Below are 19493 nucleotides of genomic sequence, written 5' to 3' on the forward strand. Positions count from 1 at the left end.
TTCTACCTTCAAAGCAGAGCATATGTAGCATTCCCCCCATGCCCTGCAGACCCATCAAATGACTCTTTTCTACTGGGGGATCCTGCTTATTAGCGAAGCTTTCCCAGGTTGATCAAAGAAGAGCAAAAATGTTCTCCCTTGTTCAATTTGTGTTTGGAAATGACTTTGCTCACTCTATCCTCTCTCCACTCCATTTGCCCTGAGTTCTTACAAGTCCTATCTGTGTCCCTACAAGGCATGTTCATTTATTCTGGGCCTGTTTCTACATCTTTGCTGTTCCAATCAGTTCTTCGGGTCATGCTGTGCTGTGTGTTGCCCAGAGAGATGCATCTATACCCCTGTGTGTCTTCAATTTTAACTCCATGGTCACCAGAACGCTTCACAGGGGTCTCCTCCTTCAGCTCTGTGCCACACACCCTTAATATTCTTTAGGATGAGGAGCTAGGGGACATTGGCTCTGTGGGACTCTTGCAGATATGAGAAGCAAATTGAGAAAAATGCATATATATATATATACGTATATATACATGTTTGTGTATGTATCATATATATATGTGTATATATACACACATATGCACACACATACATATATATCACACACTATGGGGCACCCATGACCTACTGGTAACAGGGGTGGCTAAATTTCCCTTCTTTTTAGAACTAGCTCACTCAGAACCATTGACTCTACACAAGTTTCTGTATCAACAAAATTGTAGTTTCAATAAAAGAGATGAAACTTTTTGGGCTAGGGGAAAGCTCTTTAACAAACAAGGCAGCCTGCTGATGGCAGATGGAGTATATGTAACCCAAGATACCTAGCGAGGCAGTACAAACATGCAGAACGTTTCACATCATCAGTTTCAAAAGTTATAAGGAACCAATTATCCTCCAGAGCTGGCGCTAGGATCTAGAGTTCCGCCTGGAAGCCTCGATTTTCCTTCCGGGCACTATTCAAAACAGACTGAAGGAAAAGAAAAATCGATACTGGAAATGTCAGAGATTTTTCCGGTCAGTGTCTCGTGGAAATCTTTCCAGGCTCCTGCAGATCAAACGGCCCGCAGACCCAGGATAAGCACCATTTTTCTACCTGCTTCCCTGTGCCCTTCTTCACGGGGGATATTCTTTCCATGAGTCTTTCTTTAAAACTGTAAAATGAAAATGCTCAATGGCCAAAGCAGAGCCACAGAAAGAGCTCTGCAGGTGGTGAGCTGAGTTGGAAGGCGGGTCCCAGGGGGGACGGACTTCACTGCTGAGTGCAGGCGCCTGGGGGTGCACATCTGCACTGAGGAGCCACCCATCCTTCCCTTCCCAAGAAGCCATATCCACAGCTGGGGTGACTTCCCTGCCCACCCTGGGCTCTGCTGCTCATCTGCCTCCACACCTTCCTCTCACCTGCTTACTGGGGGAAGTTCTTTCTGGAGCCCTTTCAAGTTTTCCTTCCTGAAACTCTCACTGGTAGCTGGTGCTTGCCCCTGTGAGCCTGGATTTCCTCCTCACACAGAGATTTCTCCTGAAACGGGAATGGCTTTGGAGTCAGCTCCTATTCAAATAGCACCTGGCACTGAGTTTTAACCCGACTCTCTTGAACACCTTCACAGATGGGGCCATAGCCAGGGTCACTTACCCTATTTTTCTTTCTTTTTATTTTAAACTTTATATATATATTTTAGTTATTGATAGACCTTTATCTTTTATTTATTTATATGAGGTGCTGAGAATTGAACCCAGTGCTTCATGCATGCCAGGCAAGCGCTCTACCACTGAGTCATGACCCCAGCCCTACCCTATTATTCTTTTCATGCTGTTTTTCTTAAATCCAGCCACTTTGTGTGTGGGTGCATGGGTGTGTGTGTGTGTGTGTGTGTGTGTGTGTGTGTGTGATGTTACTGGGAATGGAACCCAGGAACATTCTATCTCTAAGCTACATCCTCAGCCCCTTTTATTTTATTTTGAGACAGGGTCTCATAAAGTTGCCCAGGCTGGCCTCAGACTTGGAATCCTCTTGCCTCAGGCTCTTATGAGGCTGGGATTACAGGTGTGCCCTATCAAGTGGGTTTTTTTTAAATGTCACTGTGTTTAAAAAGGAAATTGTAGCAACATCACTTATCATAAGCAGAGTATATCATTCAATGATCAACTTAATGCAAACAAATAATGTCACAAAATCCTAACTAGACTGTGACCCTCACAAAAGCACCAAGTTTGAGACCTGCTCCTGTTCCCTCCTCCTTACACACAGGAGATGGCCAGCTCCCTGAGAAGGGTACAAGACACACAGAATAGCCCAAGATTCTCTCTGGTGGAGACATAAGGGTTAAAGGAAAATTTTAAAAAGGGGGGACACTTTCTAACCACGAGCTCTGACATTACCCATGCCACTGTGGGTCATGCCTCCTATAATCTTTTCGGGTATCTGGTAAACAGCCCCTCCCGCTCTTCCAAGAATCTATTATGCACTCTACAGAGATTGGGGAACCAAACATTTAAAAACAGCCAAAGGCTCTGCAGCCACATTTTGAAAAACAGTGTCTTCAAGAGTCTTCTTTCCAGTCTAGCACCTTAAATAAGGAAAATCCCAGACTCAAAACTATGACAATCAGCCTCCACCCCACGCGTCCAGAAAAAGACTCGCTAGATATCCACCAAGCAGCCTCTGATTAAGCCCCTGATAGGAAGTGACAAGTGGTTATTAGTTTCTCAGTGCCTGGCATGCTGTGTAAGCAGTATTAACCACCCCCGAAAACCTCAGGGCTTCCCAGATAAAGTCCCCACCCAAACATCCCTCCCCACCCCAACCGAGCAAAGCCCCCAACACCAAGAGACACTGACATTTAAAACCTGATTGAAACCACACCGAACCTGCCTCCTTCAAAGGTCAAGGACGAAGGTGGCCCAGCCCAGAGGCCTCTCCAGGTCTGTGAAAAACCACTCTGTAGCTGGACAGAGAAGTCAATGGATAGAGGCAGCAGGGAGACAGTGAGCCCAGCCTGACCTCTGGGTCAAGGGCAAAAATGATTCACATCTGCAACTCATTCTCTCCCTTTCCATCTTCATGCTTCTCTCCCCCTGCACGGAGTCTGACACACGACCCCACCAAACTCCAGGCTTCTGTTGGTCCTGATTTGTCTCAATTTAGAGGAGCCGTTTTTTGCTTTGTGTGGGTCAATGGCTGATGCTTGTCATTCTTTGGAAGTGTACATAAAAAGTTTAAGCTTCCTGAATTTTGGGAAGATGATAAAATGGAGACCGCATTGTTTTTTAAAAATGAAGTGTCTGTAAGCTGGCTAAAAAGTATGCTCCACTTGGAACCCACTGAAAACCAAGATCTTCAGCATTGCTGTTACTTTCCCACTAAGAAGAGGTTACACTTTAGAGTAACACATAGGCACTCACATAAATATAATAAACATGATTACTCTCTCCTGCGTCGTGCCTGTCACTAAGCACTTTATAAATAACTAACTTATCTTTAGTCCTCACCACAAGCCTGTAAAGTTAGATCCTATTACCCCTATTCTACAGAAAAAGAAACTAAAACACAGAGAGGTAAAGAAACCTGCTCAGGGCCTCACAGCTAGGGAATAGCTATGCTGGGCACTGAACCCAGGTCATCTGCCTCGAAGGTCCATGATCTTGACCACTAGCCTATGCTGCCCTCACACACCAGTTACACAGTGCTTCAGGTGTGTTACTGCATGCAAACCATCCAATAACCTTATAAGGCAAGCTGTGTTTGATTCCTATTTTATAGATGAGGAAAATGAGCACAGACAGGTAAAGCAACTTGTCCAGCCCACTCAGCACACAGTGGGAGGTGGGGACTCTGACTTCACTGAAGTGTCACCCACTCAGTCATTGTCCTTCAGCACGTCCGCCCACACACCTTTGGTTTGATCAGGAAAGCAGCTTGTGTGTGGATTAAAAATGATCCTCTAAGTAGATCCGGAACCTTGAACTCATTAGCCCCACAAGAGTGTGCAGGCAGGAGGGAGATTGACATCTAATCCAGTCCTGCCTTCAACAGAACAGACCAGGAGGCTGGGTCAGGAAATAGCCAGCCAAAGGGCACATACCCTTAAACCCAAATAAATGTCACCCACAGGGGTGGGAGGGGATATCCCGGGAGCAGGGATTCTCAAAGTGTGGTTGGGGATGCTGGGGCCTCCTTCATACCCTTTCAAGGGATCCATGTAGTCACAATCATTTTCTCAATAGTCTTTGCCTCTCCCTGCCTGCACAGTAGAGTTTTCCAGGGACCATGTGACATGTGACATCACAACAGCCTGAAGGGGAAGCAGACAGAGAATCCAGCCGTCTTCCATGATGCCAGACGGAGCCGAGACCGCCCAACACATCAAACGAAGCCAGTGCTCTCGCTTTTTTTAAATTCTGAAAAAGCTATTTTTCATAAAAGTGATATGTATATGACTATGTAATAGATTTAAATGAATTGAGACGTATTTTAAAGCTTCTTGGTTTCATTTCTTATATGATAAAGACTGACAGACATAACCTGAATAAGCAGCAATTTCTAAGAGCCTGCAGGGTTTCTGGGATCAAAAAGCTTAGCACAATTGCACAGGGGCCTGGGGTCTCCATTACCTGCAGGATCACCTGGTGCCCTCCACAGCAGCCGCCCTGTGCGGCTCAGTGCGTATGTGGCTGGGGTTCTGAAGAACACCCAGGCGTACAGCACACGGTCCTTCAGGAACATGGTCCACATGCGTGATAATGACGGATGCTCAGATGCACGCAACTTACCTGGAAATAGTCTGTAATGAACGAGCCAAGTTCACTCTTCAGCAGGCGTCTGGGGAGAGAGAAACACTGTCAAGCAGGCCTCGGTGATACAGCTTGTGATGACCAGTTCCTGGTGCAGGACAATGACAATGTGCTCACTAGCAGCATAAGGGCTGAGGCCCAGCCTGAGCAGGGCATGCACTTTCCTGGGTCCTGGTAATGCCCTCCCTGGCCTCCAGGTCAATGCAGCAGTGCAAATCCTAGAAGGAGATCGGTTCCTTAGTTCACTCTATAAAGGTGACGGTCTGTAGAGGGCAGCTGCAGGAAATCCTAACTCTCACTGAGCTGGCTGGGGCAGGCCAGGGCACTTGACTTTATGTGAAAAAAAGCGAAAAGACAAAAAGTAAGGAAGACAAAGACAGCACTTTGCAACTTTCCACAATTTCAAAGCACTTCACAGACTAAGAGACGTTTTTCACACATTCTTCCATCAAGGACTTAAAGTGTGTAAGTGGGATGGTGTGATTATTATTCCTCCTGCACAGATAAAGAAATTGGGGCTCAGAGAAGTGCCCCAAGTAGGGGCAGAGCCAAGATTTGAACCCAGACCCTTTGCAAATTCAACATCTTTTCCCATAACCCCATCTGTCTCTCCTCCAAATCCATCAGAGACACCCCAGCTTGAAATTCAACTGGGCACCATGGTTTGGGTGGTCTCATCACAGACCACAGAGGGGAGGGTCCGAGGCAGTCTTCAAAGGAGACCACAAAGAGGAGAACAGAGAGAGTCTAATTATCCAGCAGAGACATTTACTGAGCTTCCCTGTGTGTGTCACATGCTGACCTCGCACCAGGACAACAAAGGAGAACAAGACAGACAAGACCTCTGCTCTTGCGAAGTTTCTACTCTTATGGGCAGAAGGTGGGGTGGGGGGCAGGCAGAGATAAACAGCACGTCAATAACTATGCTCACAAAGTAATTTCAAAGTCTCGAGTGCTAAACAATAAAATTAAAAAATGGGGAGTTTTGGCACCAGATGTCATTTCCCTATGACAAATAAAGGGACCATCCCAACTGTTGCATCTATAAATCAGTCCAGAGTGGATGAAGAAGCTAAAAACACGAATAACTGGTTCCCAAGGTCCAATGTGTTCCTGAGGGAATAAACTCTTCACGATCTCAAATGATTTCATTTGCTCATCCCACCAGCTGTGGGTACTGAAGAGCAAATGCTCAAACTTCTGACAACCCTGAGTATGAACTGACTCCCCCCAAACACGCTCGCACATGTCACTGAAGGCTAAATGGCAGCTCCCAGCCAGATGTTGTTAGGTGCAGAAAACAAGCAGAAGAATTACTGAGACAGAGAAGAGAGAAACACTCATGAGCTAAAATTTTAAGTGTAAGCTCAGGAAAGCTGCAAACATGTGTTGAACAAGAAAAAGAGCTTCCTTTTGCCGCAGCAGAAAACACTTCCAGGGGTAGATGGAACATTTTGAGATTTCAGTTAAATGGCAGGGCCCTGGAGGGCTACCCCGTCAACACACCCCAGGGGTTCTCCCAGATGTGGGCAGGTCTGGTCAGAGGTGGGAAAGTCTATATCAAGTCACTGCTGATCTTCAGGGCTGGGGCTACAAGTGTCTTGGGGGATAGGAAATGGAACTCTAGAGGGCAGCCCCAAGTGGAAGGAAGAAGAAGAGACAGGGAGTCTGCTTCTGACCACAGGGCAGAGAAATACCTCCTGACAAAGTCATCTCGGCTATTGGGAAGTCTCAAAGCCACAGAGAAGCCAAGCTCATGAAAAAGTAGAAAAATAAGTCCTGGTCATGGCACCTTGAGGCAGGGCTTTGCAGGGTTGGGTGCTCACAAGGCTGGGGGCACCCTGGGGATCTGGGGTCCTGAGAAACCTGGGCATGGGGAAGACGGGAAGAGAAAGAGGTCGAGGAGAAGGAGAGACCTTCGAGATCCAGATCGAGGGCACCTCCTGGAGCAACTGGGGGGGGGGGGATCTGGGCTGGCATGATGATTGCGAATCAGGTTGGATGTGACTCCCCAAGAGACGACGGTCCTGGGACAGCACAGTGGTACTCAGGGAGCATGTGAGGATCTGCCCAGTTGAGGATTCCCCAGTGGCCTCCCCAGCTCCCTCCAAGGAGGGCAGAAGATGCTGCTCCCTACGGGGAGGTGAGGGTGCAGCACCAGCTCACAGCTGCCAGGGCGGCAGCAAGCCACAGAGCACGACAGGAAGGCCACACTCTAGGTCAGATCAGCTGATACAGGAGAGAAGCCAGGCGTGGACTTCACCCAGCTGCCAAGACAGACGTGGCCAAAGGGCTCTGGAGCCAGAAGCAGTCATCCCAGAGGCCACAGGATGGTGGTGGATGAGAACATGGTGGAATGTGAAGAGGAATTCTCCACCACACGGATACGGTGACAGTGACAATTAGTTCTTTACTACTCCAGAGCCAGATGCTTGTCCTATTAACAAACCCCAAGTTCAAGACCCTCTCCAGTGAGCCACTGATAGAGTTATCGGAACAAAAAAGACAACTTACGTCAAGGCTCTGTCGTCCTAAGCGACAAATCAATAAGCTGTGTCGCCCCATCCCTTACAAAACCCTGCCTTATTTCTGTCTGAGCAGGTTATGAGTCAGGGTCCCCGAATTGACGTACAGTTTTTACTGTAGCAAAACAATAGGAATCAAGTAAAGAGCTAATTTAAAAATCATGGTTCATCCATGCAATGGAATTCTTTGCAATTGTTAAAAAAAAAATACAAGAGGTACCATTAAGTAATGATATGAAAATGCATAAGTTACATTAAGCAAAAAGAAACCAAGCTGTAGAATAGTGCATACAACAAGCGGTGTTGTGAAAAGAGAGAAAAAATAGGAACATACGTTTTTATTTACATAATACCCAGAAATTCACTGGTCAGTTCTGCTCTTTTAACCTGCTGCTTGAGTCTGCATGAGCTGTGTAATTTGGTTTCCAAGTAGGCCCTTCAAATCAAAAGAGAGGGCACTTTGATTTTTTTTTTTTTTTAAACACACAAAACACATGTGTTTTTAAAAATCACATTTAAAAGCACTGGATTGTGAGTTCTCCTCTCAGTGCCCCCGGCAAGGAACTGGAGAGGGCTGAAGCTGTCACTGAAATTTAAATAGGGCAACACATTAGCAAATGGTATTTCCTGAACTTAGAGGGAGATGCTGGCTGACAGATATCCCACCCCATCAGACCCCAGTCCAGGCTGGGGACCTCATATATAGTGACCCATGCTGTCCGCTGTGTGTCCATATGAACTCTGACAAGTGCATCAAGAAACTCTGGAATTATAAGCTGCTGTTGCAATACTTATCTTTGAGGAGGAGGTAATGGGAGCTGGGTTCTGGAATGCCGGAAAGAGATTCTCCATTGTGTACCGTGTTAGAGGTTTAACATTTGGAACCACGTGAATACAATTCTACTCAAAAGCGATTCCTAAAAGATTCTAATATTAACAAGAACCACTGCCAAGGTCACCAGGGATGGCCTGAAGCCTGAGAAAAAAACAGTGGAAGTGAGTCCCCAGAGAGCACACCAGGAAGCAGGCTGGGTAACAGAGAATCCACAAAGCCCTGGAACCTGCCCATCCAGACCCGCCTCAGGCTAGGAACCTGAGAGCCTTTGTCCCAAGGCCACAGAGAGGAGGAAGAGGTGAGCAAAAGGGGCCAGGGCCACTTCTACACTCCCCACCTACTCTGCTTGTACTGGTTTATGAGGAAAGGTCTCTACAACCCTGCCCTTGCCTCAGCTGGACTGAGAGGAAGGGGTTTCCACACCTCGGTCTTCATGAGGCCATCTCCAGGGGAACTTGGCAGAAGCTTCTCCATGCAAGAGACACATGCTCCCCCTCACCAGCAGAAAAGCGAAGAGTAACTGAGGGCAGGAACCCAGGAGTTAATTCTTTGGAAACCTGCTATGGGTTAGACATGGAGTGTGATGCAAGGGGACAAGGCCAAGATAGCTCAGACAATGACTTTCTCCTCCCCGGGCACAAGAGATTCATTTTTTCAACTACTATTCTCAGAAGTCGAGAGTAAAAAGTATCAAGGCATCAGAGACACACAGGCCCAAATCACAGAGGGACACTTTCCTCCCCCGTAATGTAGCGCACTAAGTTTGCCCATTTAATCTGAAAAGTACAAGAAAAGAGGAAAAAAGCAGAAGACAAATTTAACAGCCCGTGGGTGGTGGTTCCCCAGATGCAAAAAAGATGAAAATTCCGACTTCCAATTCTGAGCACCTAGGTTCCCGAGGGGCTCAGAGTCCTAGAATTCAGCAGCCTCTGTCTACTTTTTCCAATCTTTCTTAGGGTTTCTTCCCTGTGAACAGAAAAGCAATTACTTGATGAAAAAATAAAATAGTAAGGAATAAGAAACAAATTCCTTCTAGGGTGGAGCCTGACTTTTTTCCAGTTCAAGTTTACTGAGCACTTACCAGGTGCCAGGCACCAAGGTCAGTAACGTGTGTGACTGCATTTTTTCCTAGACCACAGTGATACCTCTGCTGTTTACACACCAGGACACTGACAGTGCAGGAAGCCTGGAGGCAGCCACCTGGGTCTGAAACCCCACAGTCCCTTCATAGCTACCATGAGCAGTAACCTGAGCAAACCTTTCACTCCTTCCCACCTCCATTTCCTCAGTCAGAATGTGGGGACAATAAGAGATGTTACCCCACAGGATTACCGCAAGGGCAAAATGAGTTACGTCCCACCAAGTTCCTAGAACAGCACCTGGCACATGGCAAGCCTTGCCAAGCACTGGCCCCCGCACCCAGGTCTGCTGAACTCCAAAGCCTACCCCCACTAAGGACCCCACCCTCCTCTGGGTCCTCAGCAGCTTCTTACCAGTTCAGCCAGACCAGCATTTCCTGAACCTGGAATTAAGGACCTTGGGGAAACTCATGAAGGGGGAAGTCCAGCAGGGCCAGACCACCCGTTCAAAGGGTTGAAAGGTGGAAAGATGGAGAGGGCACTGGAGAAGTGTTGCTGGAGGGAGGGGCTGATGAGAGAGCAACCTCACAGCCCAGGCTGCTCCCAGTGGTCCGTGCGACATATTGAACTTCCACGCCTGGTTTCATTTGAAGACAGAATTCTGCTGCTCAAGCCAGTCCCACCACAAGCCACAGAGCTAGAGGGAGAAGGAAGCTGGGGAGCTGAAACTAATGGGAAGGGACCCAACCAAAAAGGGAAATGGCTTCAAGCTCAGTCAGAAGTGAAAAGGAGCCACCAGAGGAATAAAGCGGGCAATGATTCACTGGCCTGTAATATCTCACCGCTTCTGCTCCCAGACTGACCAGCTGAGTCGCCACCCCAGTTAACGGGATTTCCCGTCATTACTCAGAAACAAAATTTCACTCCTCGCCATCGTGTCGACTCAGGCTCCACGTCCCGTCCGTGGGCTCGAAGGTCAAGGAGGCCTGACCAAAGCTGGATTCCAAGCTGGTGGAAAGGCACAGGGCAGCAGGACACAGGCTGAGCTGAGCGAGGACAGAGCTGCGATCCCCTGGCACACAGGGGAAGATCCAAAGCGGCGAATCGCTCCACTTGCCAGACTCCTCCTGGCAGGTGAGGCGAAGATGCTGAGGCAGCGTAGATGCAGATCCGCCAGGATGAGGAGGGACAGACAGCAGGACTGATGGCTACATAAATGTATCTGTGCTGTCTGACAAGTAGGGGTGCCCCGGGGCCCCTCCAAGTACCGAGGTTGCTTTATGGGATCCACTCAGACCACCTCAAGTTCCAAGAAAACAGCAGCGAGTCCCGGGGCCCTGTGCCCAACACTGCAGCCGGGCGATACCCAACCAACCTGATTGGCTCCGTTCTCTGAAGATGCCCCATCTCACGTCAGCACCAGGACGTGCTTCAAGGAGACAGCAGCATCTCTTAGGCAGCAACACAGGAAAATGCACCTTTCTCCCTCGGCCCATTCTCTTGCAGACCACTGGAGCTGGTGACTCAAGTGTGATGCTGGCTACCCCACCTCTCTGCCGCCGGCACCCCAGTGGGGACAGTGAGAAACAGGGGGAAACCACCAGTGGGAATGTACTGAGCTCCTGGCTATGTGGCTCATGCTGTGCTGGGCAGGTGACACATAGCATCCTGAATTCTCCCAGAGTCTCCCAGCTTGGAGTTGAACTTCATTTTGCAGATGAGGATGGCGCTCAAATGTTCAAATAGAGGCCTCCCTGAACATCGGGCAGGGGTGCCCCAGGCCCACGGGGACGGGCCAGGAAGGTGAGTCGGGCGAGGCTGTGAATGGTGAAGGCTGAGGAAAACCCCTCTAGAGCCAGTAGACCTGGCTGGTGTCCACCCGTCGCTTCCAAGCCAGCATTGCCAGATCTGAACTTTCCAGAAGGGCCAGAAACCTGGAGTTTTGAAGGATGAGCAGATTTCTAAATGCCATGCCCCACAGGTTTCCGGTTCCCAGTTCCCAATTACGGACCCTTCTTCCCCTCAACAGCAAGTCTGTGTCTCAACCACGGCAGGCAGAGCTGCCAGAATAAAACTAGGCGGAAGACCTTACCTTAATCGCTGCCGGCCTGGGGTCCTCACAAGGTAATGCCCTCCAGTCCCCTCGAGGTCTGTTGGGAGCCTGTGACGCAGTGACCACAAGGCCAGCCCTGGGTGCCTCCTGAAGCCTGCTCACAACCAGAAGGCCCAGGTTCCAATCCCAGCCCAGATGATACCCAGTGAGCTATTCCACTTCCATGGGCCTGCACCTCCTTATCCATAAGATGGGGATGTTGATCTCTCCCATGTGGGTGTGGGGAGCTGTATAGGGTTAACACACACCAAGCACTGAGGAGAGATGGCTTGGAGCCCACACCAAACATCTGCTTGACCTCATGGCTGCATCGTGCCTCACACTGGTTGGTCTCCTCTGCCAGCTCCTTCTTATCTCCACCTCCCCAGCTATGGCTCCCACCATAGTAGACAGGCTCAGAGAGACATGGAAAAACCTGGGGTGGATCTCCCTTCGGGGTTCTGGCAGTTAGTTGGCTGACTCAGGAGGAGGATGTTTCACCTCAGATGTGCCAGAGATCAAGCAAAATTCCTGGAACCTCCTCTTTCCTTGAAAATCTCTGGGGTTTCCTTCATGCCACCTCTTCCTCCCCAAGAACAGAAGCAGGGTGGTTGGAGAGCAAAGGAAAATGTGTGTTTCCTGCCTCCGGCCAGCCATAGATAACTCATCTCTGACTTCCCGGAAACCTCATCTCTGAGCTTTTATTTCTGCAGAGAGTTGAGGGCACAGAGCTGGTGGTGGCAAGATGGTTATATCCTCAGCTGCCCTTCCACCTGATTCCCAGCTGCTCATCCTTCAGATTTCAACGTAGGTATCATTTCCGCCTAAGTCTAAGTATGTGCCCATCCTCTGCACACCCCAGCATGCCAGAGTCTGCTGCCACCCCACTTCAAACATCAGATGTGGCTGCCTGCTCAGTTTCCCCTCTCACTGCCGTAAGCTCCAGAGCAAGAACCACCGGCCTCAACGGCTGCCCCAGAACACAGTCTGGGACCTGGCAGTGCATGCCACAGACATTCATTAAATGACCTAGTAACAGAATCAATCACCTTCCCTCCATACCGCCAACCACCTGTGTGCACAGGTTCTCACTAGACCCAGTAACATAAATCTTTCCATGTTCTTCTTACTCTTCCTGGTCACATGAATCAGCAGCACAGACGCCTGCTTAGGAAGAGCGTGGTCCCTCTGTCAAAGTTCAGCCGCCTCCGTTCCTGGAGGCCACACCTCTAAGTCAGACCTGGTCCCACAGCCGACTGCAGCCACATCAGAGGTAAAGCTGGAGAGGGGGCGTTAAAAACCACATCAATGCCCCACAGAGAATTCAAACAGGAATGTCCAGGATGAGCCCAAATCCAGGCTGGTGGAACTCAGTGGAGCCAGAATCGGCGAGTGTGATGACTGGCGATTTCATAGAACACTTCTACCCAGAAAGGTCATTTTCTTGCCGTTGGGGACATAACACCATGTAAGCTCTGCTACCTAAGGCAGTTTCAAAAGAAAATATTCTGATTTATGGTTTTCATATCAACAGACCATGTGCCTTGGTTTTTATTTGGGAAAAACTGGCCACCGTGCTAACACATGATGTTTCTGATGGATCTATTCTCCAAGTGTGGAAACTCGTGGCTCTAAATTCAATACTGCATTCTAGAACTTAACTAACCTCAGTCCAAAGCTCTTCCTCATAGCTACCTCAAAGGTCATCTGCTAAAATATAAATTAAGAATTCGTTCTCAATGACACATTTTAAAAGAAAGGGTCCATTTTTGTAATGATGACCTTATAAGACCCAGTTGACATCTGCCTTCCCAGTCATCCATTGCGTTGGCTGAACTTTACAGAAATTCACCTTTCCCAGGTCCATCCTCACACCAGAGTTACAGAGAAGGGTTGGCTGGGACAGGTGATGGGAGAAGATGATTCAGCTTTGACATTGGACTTGGATAAACCATAAAAAAGTTTATTGCTGTTTGGCTTGAGTAGTACGGAGAGCTGAGAGAGGCATTTCCTCTCGTTCTCGTCTCTGCGGAAAGGAGAAGCAGCTGGCTCTCCTTGTAAGAACCACGCCTCACCCAAGCTTCAATTCCAAGCTCGCTCTTGATGGAGCCCGACTATCTCCCCAATTCAACGTGAGCTCTCCTCATCCAAACTGCTGGGGAAGACTTTATGCAGCGCTATTCCTGGGGCAATTGGTCACACTGTCCTGTGCCTGCAGGAGTATTACGTATCACTTTATTGTTCCTAAGTGTTCCCAATAATAAGAACAATAATGACTAGAATTTATTAACCATTGATTTTGCACTGGATCTGATACTGAGGACACTCCAGTGTCTCAATCCTCCCTCCACCATGAGGTTGGTGCCATTTTTTATCATCCTCGCTTTATAAGAGACAAAAAAAAAAAAAAGACAGGAAAATAAAGCAACTTGTCCAAGGTCACATGGATAAACCAATCTTGAGCCCCGGGCTCTGAATCAGAAACTGCTCTCTCAACTTAAAACATTCTACTGAAGAGATCTTCTGGCACATGGCAGGACTGCCACAGTGGACTGAAAAATAAGCTTGGGGGCAACTTAGTCTTCTCTCCTTCCACATCTTCAGACCCTCCCACTGTCCTGTGTCTCCACCCTCATGCTTCAGCCTGATTATGGATCTATTCTGCAAACAGGTCTTCCAGAAGGAAAATCAAAACCAGACCATGCCTTGTAATATGGCCAGAGAGCAGCATGTTTGCTTCAGTGTTTTAGATCCTGAAATACGGACAATAGTGTTTATTCCCACAGAGGAACCTGCAGATGAGGAAGGACATGTGGTTCAGCTTGCTGTCTATATCCTGAGACACCCAGGTCACATATGTGGTGGGGACACACTTCAGGTTCCCAGTTATGCTCTGAGCCCCTGTGATGTGGCACCTGTCTCTACTCGAGCCACTCTGGCAGAGAAGGTCAGAGGATGGAAGGTAAGAAGCAAAGAAAGCCCATGCTCTGGATTCTGAAAGCCACGACTTATTCTGGGCTCAAATCACATCTGAGCAGATACCATCAACCCAACCATCTATAGTTCCTGCCAATCTGAAAATCAAAACACAGAGGAACGTCCAGTGGTACCCCAACTCTGGACAGGAGGTGCGTCCATCAGCTTTTTGTTCTAGTTGACCAAAATACCCAACTAGAACAACTCAGAGGAGGAAAAGTTTATTTCAGTTCATGGCTTCAGAGGTTCAGTCCATGGTCAGCCAATTCCATTGGTCTGGCCCCAGGGAAGGCAGAACATCCAGGTGTAAAGGCGTGGCAGAAAGCTGCTCAGCTCACGGCAGTCAGGAAGCAAAGAGGGGCAGGAGCCACAGGGAAGATGAAGCCTTGCAGGTCACGAGCCCAGTGACTCACCACCTTGGGCTATGCCCCACCTGCCTACAATGGCTGACCTGTTCGTCCATTCAAATTAGTAAGGACTGATTAAGTGACAGCTCTCATAATCCAATCATTTTACCTCTGAGTACTCCTGCATTAACACTGGAGCTTTTGGGGGACACTTCATGTCTAAACCATAACAGGAAGGCTGCAGGAGGGCCATTCCACAGAGGAGAGTTAAGACTCAGCACACGATGAGAGATGGGCTTGCAGAGGCCTCGTGAAAGGAAGGAAGGATGGCAGAAAGAAAGATCAGGAAGCATCAGCTTCACCTTCCTCCCAATGTAAAACCACAAGAGTAGAGTGTGGCCAGGGACTGGATCATGTTCCCCCCAGATTCCTATGGTGAAGCCCTGACTCCCAGTGGGATGGCATTTCGAGGTCCCCACTCCAAATTACATTGGGAAGTGGTTAGGTTCAGATGAGGGTCCTGAGTGTACAGCCATCATGCTGGATTAGTGCCCTTATAGGAAGGGACACACAAGAACTTCCTCCTTCCCCAGCAAGATGGTAGCCATCCAAAGACAGTAAGTGGAGCTTTAGCAGGTAAGGAATTGGCCATCAACTTGATCTTGGACTTCCCAGCCTTCAGAACATTAAGAAGTGAATCTCTGTTGCTTAATCCACCCAGTCTGCTGTACATGCTATAGCAGAATGAGACACTAATACAGGTGCCGAAGTCAATCAGGTGGTCAGATCCTGACCCCACCTCTACAGTTGTGTGACCCTGGGCAAGTCATTTAACGTCTATCATCCACAATCTTCTGGTCTGTAAAGTGCTGGTGACAGAGGGCTGAGAGGAAGACGGGATGTTCTGGTGCCTAGCGCTTTCTGGGATGCAGCACCCCCACCAGCAACACTGCCCCCAGCACCCTACGTAACGGGTAGCTTGTCGGCCACACTCAACCCACAGATGTATTTTGTTTGGCCTGCACCCATGTTTGGAGAAATTTGGACTATTTACGAACACTTGAAAGTCAGGAAATTTCACATAAAAATCTCAATTTCCGGTTCTTCTTGAGAAATAAGATGAAACATCACTGGACCTGGGTTCCCACAGGATAATGCCCTCTGGACAAAGGGCAAGAACCCCTCTCCATGCACCCACGCCAGCTCCACCTATTTACAAGACCTGCTTGGCACCTCAAGACATCTGGCCAGCAGCCCAGGGCCAGCAGAGCTGGCGAAGTCTGGCATGGCCTGGATTTTTCCCTGCTGCTCGCAAATAGAGCTTTTAAGTACAATTTCAGGATCAGTCTCCCGAAGTGAGGAACAATTAGCACATTCCTAAGTCACTGTTTTATTTATTTATACTTCTGTTGGGAGCTCAGGAACCTCACGGAAAAGCCAGGCTCTCAGTCCTGGGAGTAAAATGAGCAACAGGTGACCCGGCTCTGCCCCTGTCACCTACCTTCTCAGGTCTGTTTCCCCTATAAAATGAGGCCTTGGGCTGGATTCTCTTTCCTCTGTCTCTTTTCATATTTGTGTAATTATGACATGAAATTCAAGCACGTGGATAGAAATTTAACACAACTCTGTTTACTTATGGGCTGTAAAGGTTTTAAGCAGAGCAGAGTTTTTCAAACATCCATTGACCTTAACACAGGCCTGAACTAAATGTAAACAGGGCCTCAAGAGTCACCCGGTTGGGTCTTTAGCCTTGATGTTCTACACTTAACATACCTAGAGAGAAATGAACACCAGGGCATTGAAAGATGGGCTGGAAGCCAGGCACAATGTCGCATGCCTGTAATCTGAGCTACTTGAGAAGCTGAAGTATCAGGATCTAGAGTTCAAGGTCAGCCTGGGGCAACCTGGAGAGACCCCCATCCCAAAAATAAAATTAAAAGACCAACTGATTCAACCTTCTATCTTTAGCAGAGTCTGGTGCTCAGAGCCCCATCTGACTCTCTGTCCTCCTTTCACCAAGACACAAACCCAACCACACTACCCAACTTCTGGTGCTCTCTGCACACGGGCCCTCTTTCAGTTCCTTGCTCACTGCAACCACAGGACTTTTGCACCTGCACCTGGAGCCCTCTTTTCCTAGTGAACTGCCACTGACCCTCAGATCACAGCACAAGCATTGCCTCCACTACTCCCGGCCTCCCCGATGAGATCAGGTCAGTCGGACTCACTCTGCTCACACCAGTTGTGCTATAACAGCTGTCACAGTAACACATTCACATTTTACAGGTGTTATTAGCTGGCTAATGATTATTTCCCAGCTGAACGTCAAATCCAGGAGAGCGGGATACACATCTGTGGAGCCTGGTCATCAGGGGGGCACTCAAATGCTTGCTGGTGAATTCTTTACTGAAAGGAGGACTGACAATAAATCCCAAGCGGCCTGGTTCCAACCCCCAGTCACCTTGCCTACTACGGTGCCTAACAGTTCAGCAGAACACAGTAAAGTTTGCGGCATAAACCACAGTTACTAACCACCCACCTCCAATTCCAACCCCCCCAAACACACCAAATGCATGAGCCTTCTCTGGATCAGAGTCTAGACAGGCAAGGGTCTCTGAACTCAACAGCCACAGAGCAAGCTAATAGCCCAGAGAAAAAGCAAGAGAACCAAACAGGAAACAAACAAGCAAACCTAAGCGAAGGCCCCAGCTCAGGTCCACAGAGCCCCGGGTGTGTCGGCCACATACCTGATGTTTTCATTCAGGACGTAGAGCTCATTGCTTTGCAAGCCGCCCCCTTTGAAAACGTTGATCACAGCAGTCTGGACGCTGCAAGGAAACAGAAGCGGCTCCTGTTAGACAATCCGCCTTCTGGGGCCTTGTCCACAAGCAGCTGGGAGCCAAAGGCAGGTGGCAGGCCAGGAAGCCCGCGGCACAAACATGGCTATGCTTTCTCTCTCTGGAATCCATCACTTCCTTCTCAGGGTCCTTGGGGAGGAAGGATGGCTGAGGCTGAAAGGACTCAAGAGTGGCCCCCACCTCCTTGCAGGCCAAACGGGTCTTCCTTCCTTGCCCTGCCAGCAGCCCTGCTGGTGAGCAGCGAGGGTAAGGGGCAGGCATGGCTCTCAGGGAGCTCTGTGCATAGCACCACTGGGCCCGGGAGAGTCCCAAGTGGTACTTGTTGCTCCAGGAGCTAACCCAGGCCGAGTTATCTCAACTCGGAGGCCACTATCTTCCCAGGGCAGCTTGGCAGCCTGTGGCTAATGTGAAATGAAGGGTCCTCTCCTTTCCTTGGGAGAATTTCCTACAGGCTAGGATCCCTGCCCCTTCCATCCCTAACCCCTCGAGGTGAGCAGGCACTAGAGTTAAGGCTTCACGCCCCATTCCCAGGGACCACAGCCCAACCTGACAGCCTAGGAGGTGATTATAATCTTGTCTGCAGGAGGAGACCTGGACCTGCTTTAAAGCACAGGGGTCCACTCAGCACCAGGCCTTTCTGAGCCCCCGCTTTGCCCTCATCAGTGGAGCTCAGCTTCCTGCATCCACGCCTTGAAAAACTCCAAGCCACGAAGACATTAGTAATGTACTAAGGGACCAGTGCATTGACTTTATCCAGAGTGTCTACGTGGGTTTGGATACTGAGCAGCCCACGGAAGCATCAAACAGTACTGCCGCCCCCTGCTTGGGGTGCAGGGTCAGCTGGACACCTGCCGAAAGCTCTTGGTGTCCCCACTCCCTGCACTCCCTGTGGTCACAGGTACCGACAACCTTTGTCTCATGCCATCATTTAGTTTTTCACAGATACACGTCCAACCTTCACAAAGATATTAGGTTGCTTAGGTGACTCCACTCTCGGACGCTCTGTCTAGGGTGTGACTGAGGGATGTGAACAGGAACTGTAAATTCCAACCCAACTGTCCTGGGCTGGTCAACTGACCCTGAAAGGCCAGGGCTTGCAGGGGTCTGATCTATCACTACTCAAACAAGGAATGCTCACAGGTGTGTGGGAAGCCAGGAAACCCACCCCCTTCATCCTTTGTCCCATCCATCACCATAACCTTCCAGAGCAGACATCCCAGAAGCAGAAGCAGCTCAGATAGTCCCCAAAGGTCCCTGGTCCTGGCCTGGCCAGAGCACCACCCCCGCCCTCTTTACCTGTTCCAAGCCGAGTTGGAGCTCAGCTGCAGGGCCTGCCGGGCAGCTTGGAACCGTGGCAGGTCGCTGAGCACCGGGGAGCTCATGAAGCGCGGTCTCGGCCTGCGGAAGGAGCCCATCTTGTGGAACTCGAGGGGCAGGATGGGAGCGAGGCCCCGGGTCATAAGTTCTGGTGAGGGCTCAGCTTCACCTCTAGGACCACAGCCTTCCAGCTGCCCACGGAAGGGCTTCTGCCAGGGCTGCTTCCTGACCTTCAGGCTTTCTTAATGCCACAGACTCGGCCAACACCTGGAAAGAGAGGGCAGCCTTTATCGAGAGCTCCTGGGGCTGAGGAGAGCTCCTACAGGAGGCTGGCTGGGACTCTCCAACCAAACTATCCCAAAAACAAACAGGAGACCCAGCAAGAGCTTCTATTTGCCTCCTGTTCCCATTGGCAAGTTTTTACAGGACATTTTTTTTCTTTTTTTTTGTCATTGGTATAACAATAGGGTCACCCCAGAGTGCGAAAGCAACCCCAGGGCAGACAAAAGCAGTCCCATGAAAACCCCTAAGCTGTGCCTGACTCTGGTTCCCACGCTTGTCCATCAGTTGGAGCACCACCTGGGTTTCCGCAGACCCCCAGTGTCATGCGTTAAGAGAGGCTTTGAAGACAAGGCCTCAAGAAGGACACCAGGGCTCATGTCCCAGCACGGAAGACCTTGTC

General features: G+C 49.3%; 1 protein-coding gene across 8 annotated transcripts in view; it reads right to left on the reverse strand.

Annotated features, from left to right (window-relative positions):
* The window catches only part of LOC306640269 (proline-rich protein 5-like), a 185983-nt gene that overhangs the window by 77048 nt on the left and 89442 nt on the right, over nucleotides 1–19493 (reverse strand). For all 8 annotated transcript variants that reach the window (XM_079104416.1, XM_079104413.1, XM_079104411.1 and 5 more), the window contains 3 exons: nucleotides 18791–19078; nucleotides 17384–17464; nucleotides 4762–4810 (listed from right to left, as the gene is read on the reverse strand). In XM_079104416.1, coding sequence (XP_078960542.1) covers nucleotides 4762–4810; nucleotides 17384–17464; nucleotides 18791–18954 — 294 coding nt within the window. In that variant the 5' untranslated portion in view covers nucleotides 18955–19078. The remainder of the gene's footprint in view (nucleotides 1–4761; nucleotides 4811–17383; nucleotides 17465–18790; nucleotides 19079–19493) is intronic.

The sequence above is a fragment of the Sciurus vulgaris genome (assembly GCF_902686455.1).
Source record: "Sciurus vulgaris genome assembly, chromosome: 11".
In the NCBI taxonomy this organism is placed as follows: domain Eukaryota; kingdom Metazoa; phylum Chordata; class Mammalia; order Rodentia; family Sciuridae; genus Sciurus; species Sciurus vulgaris.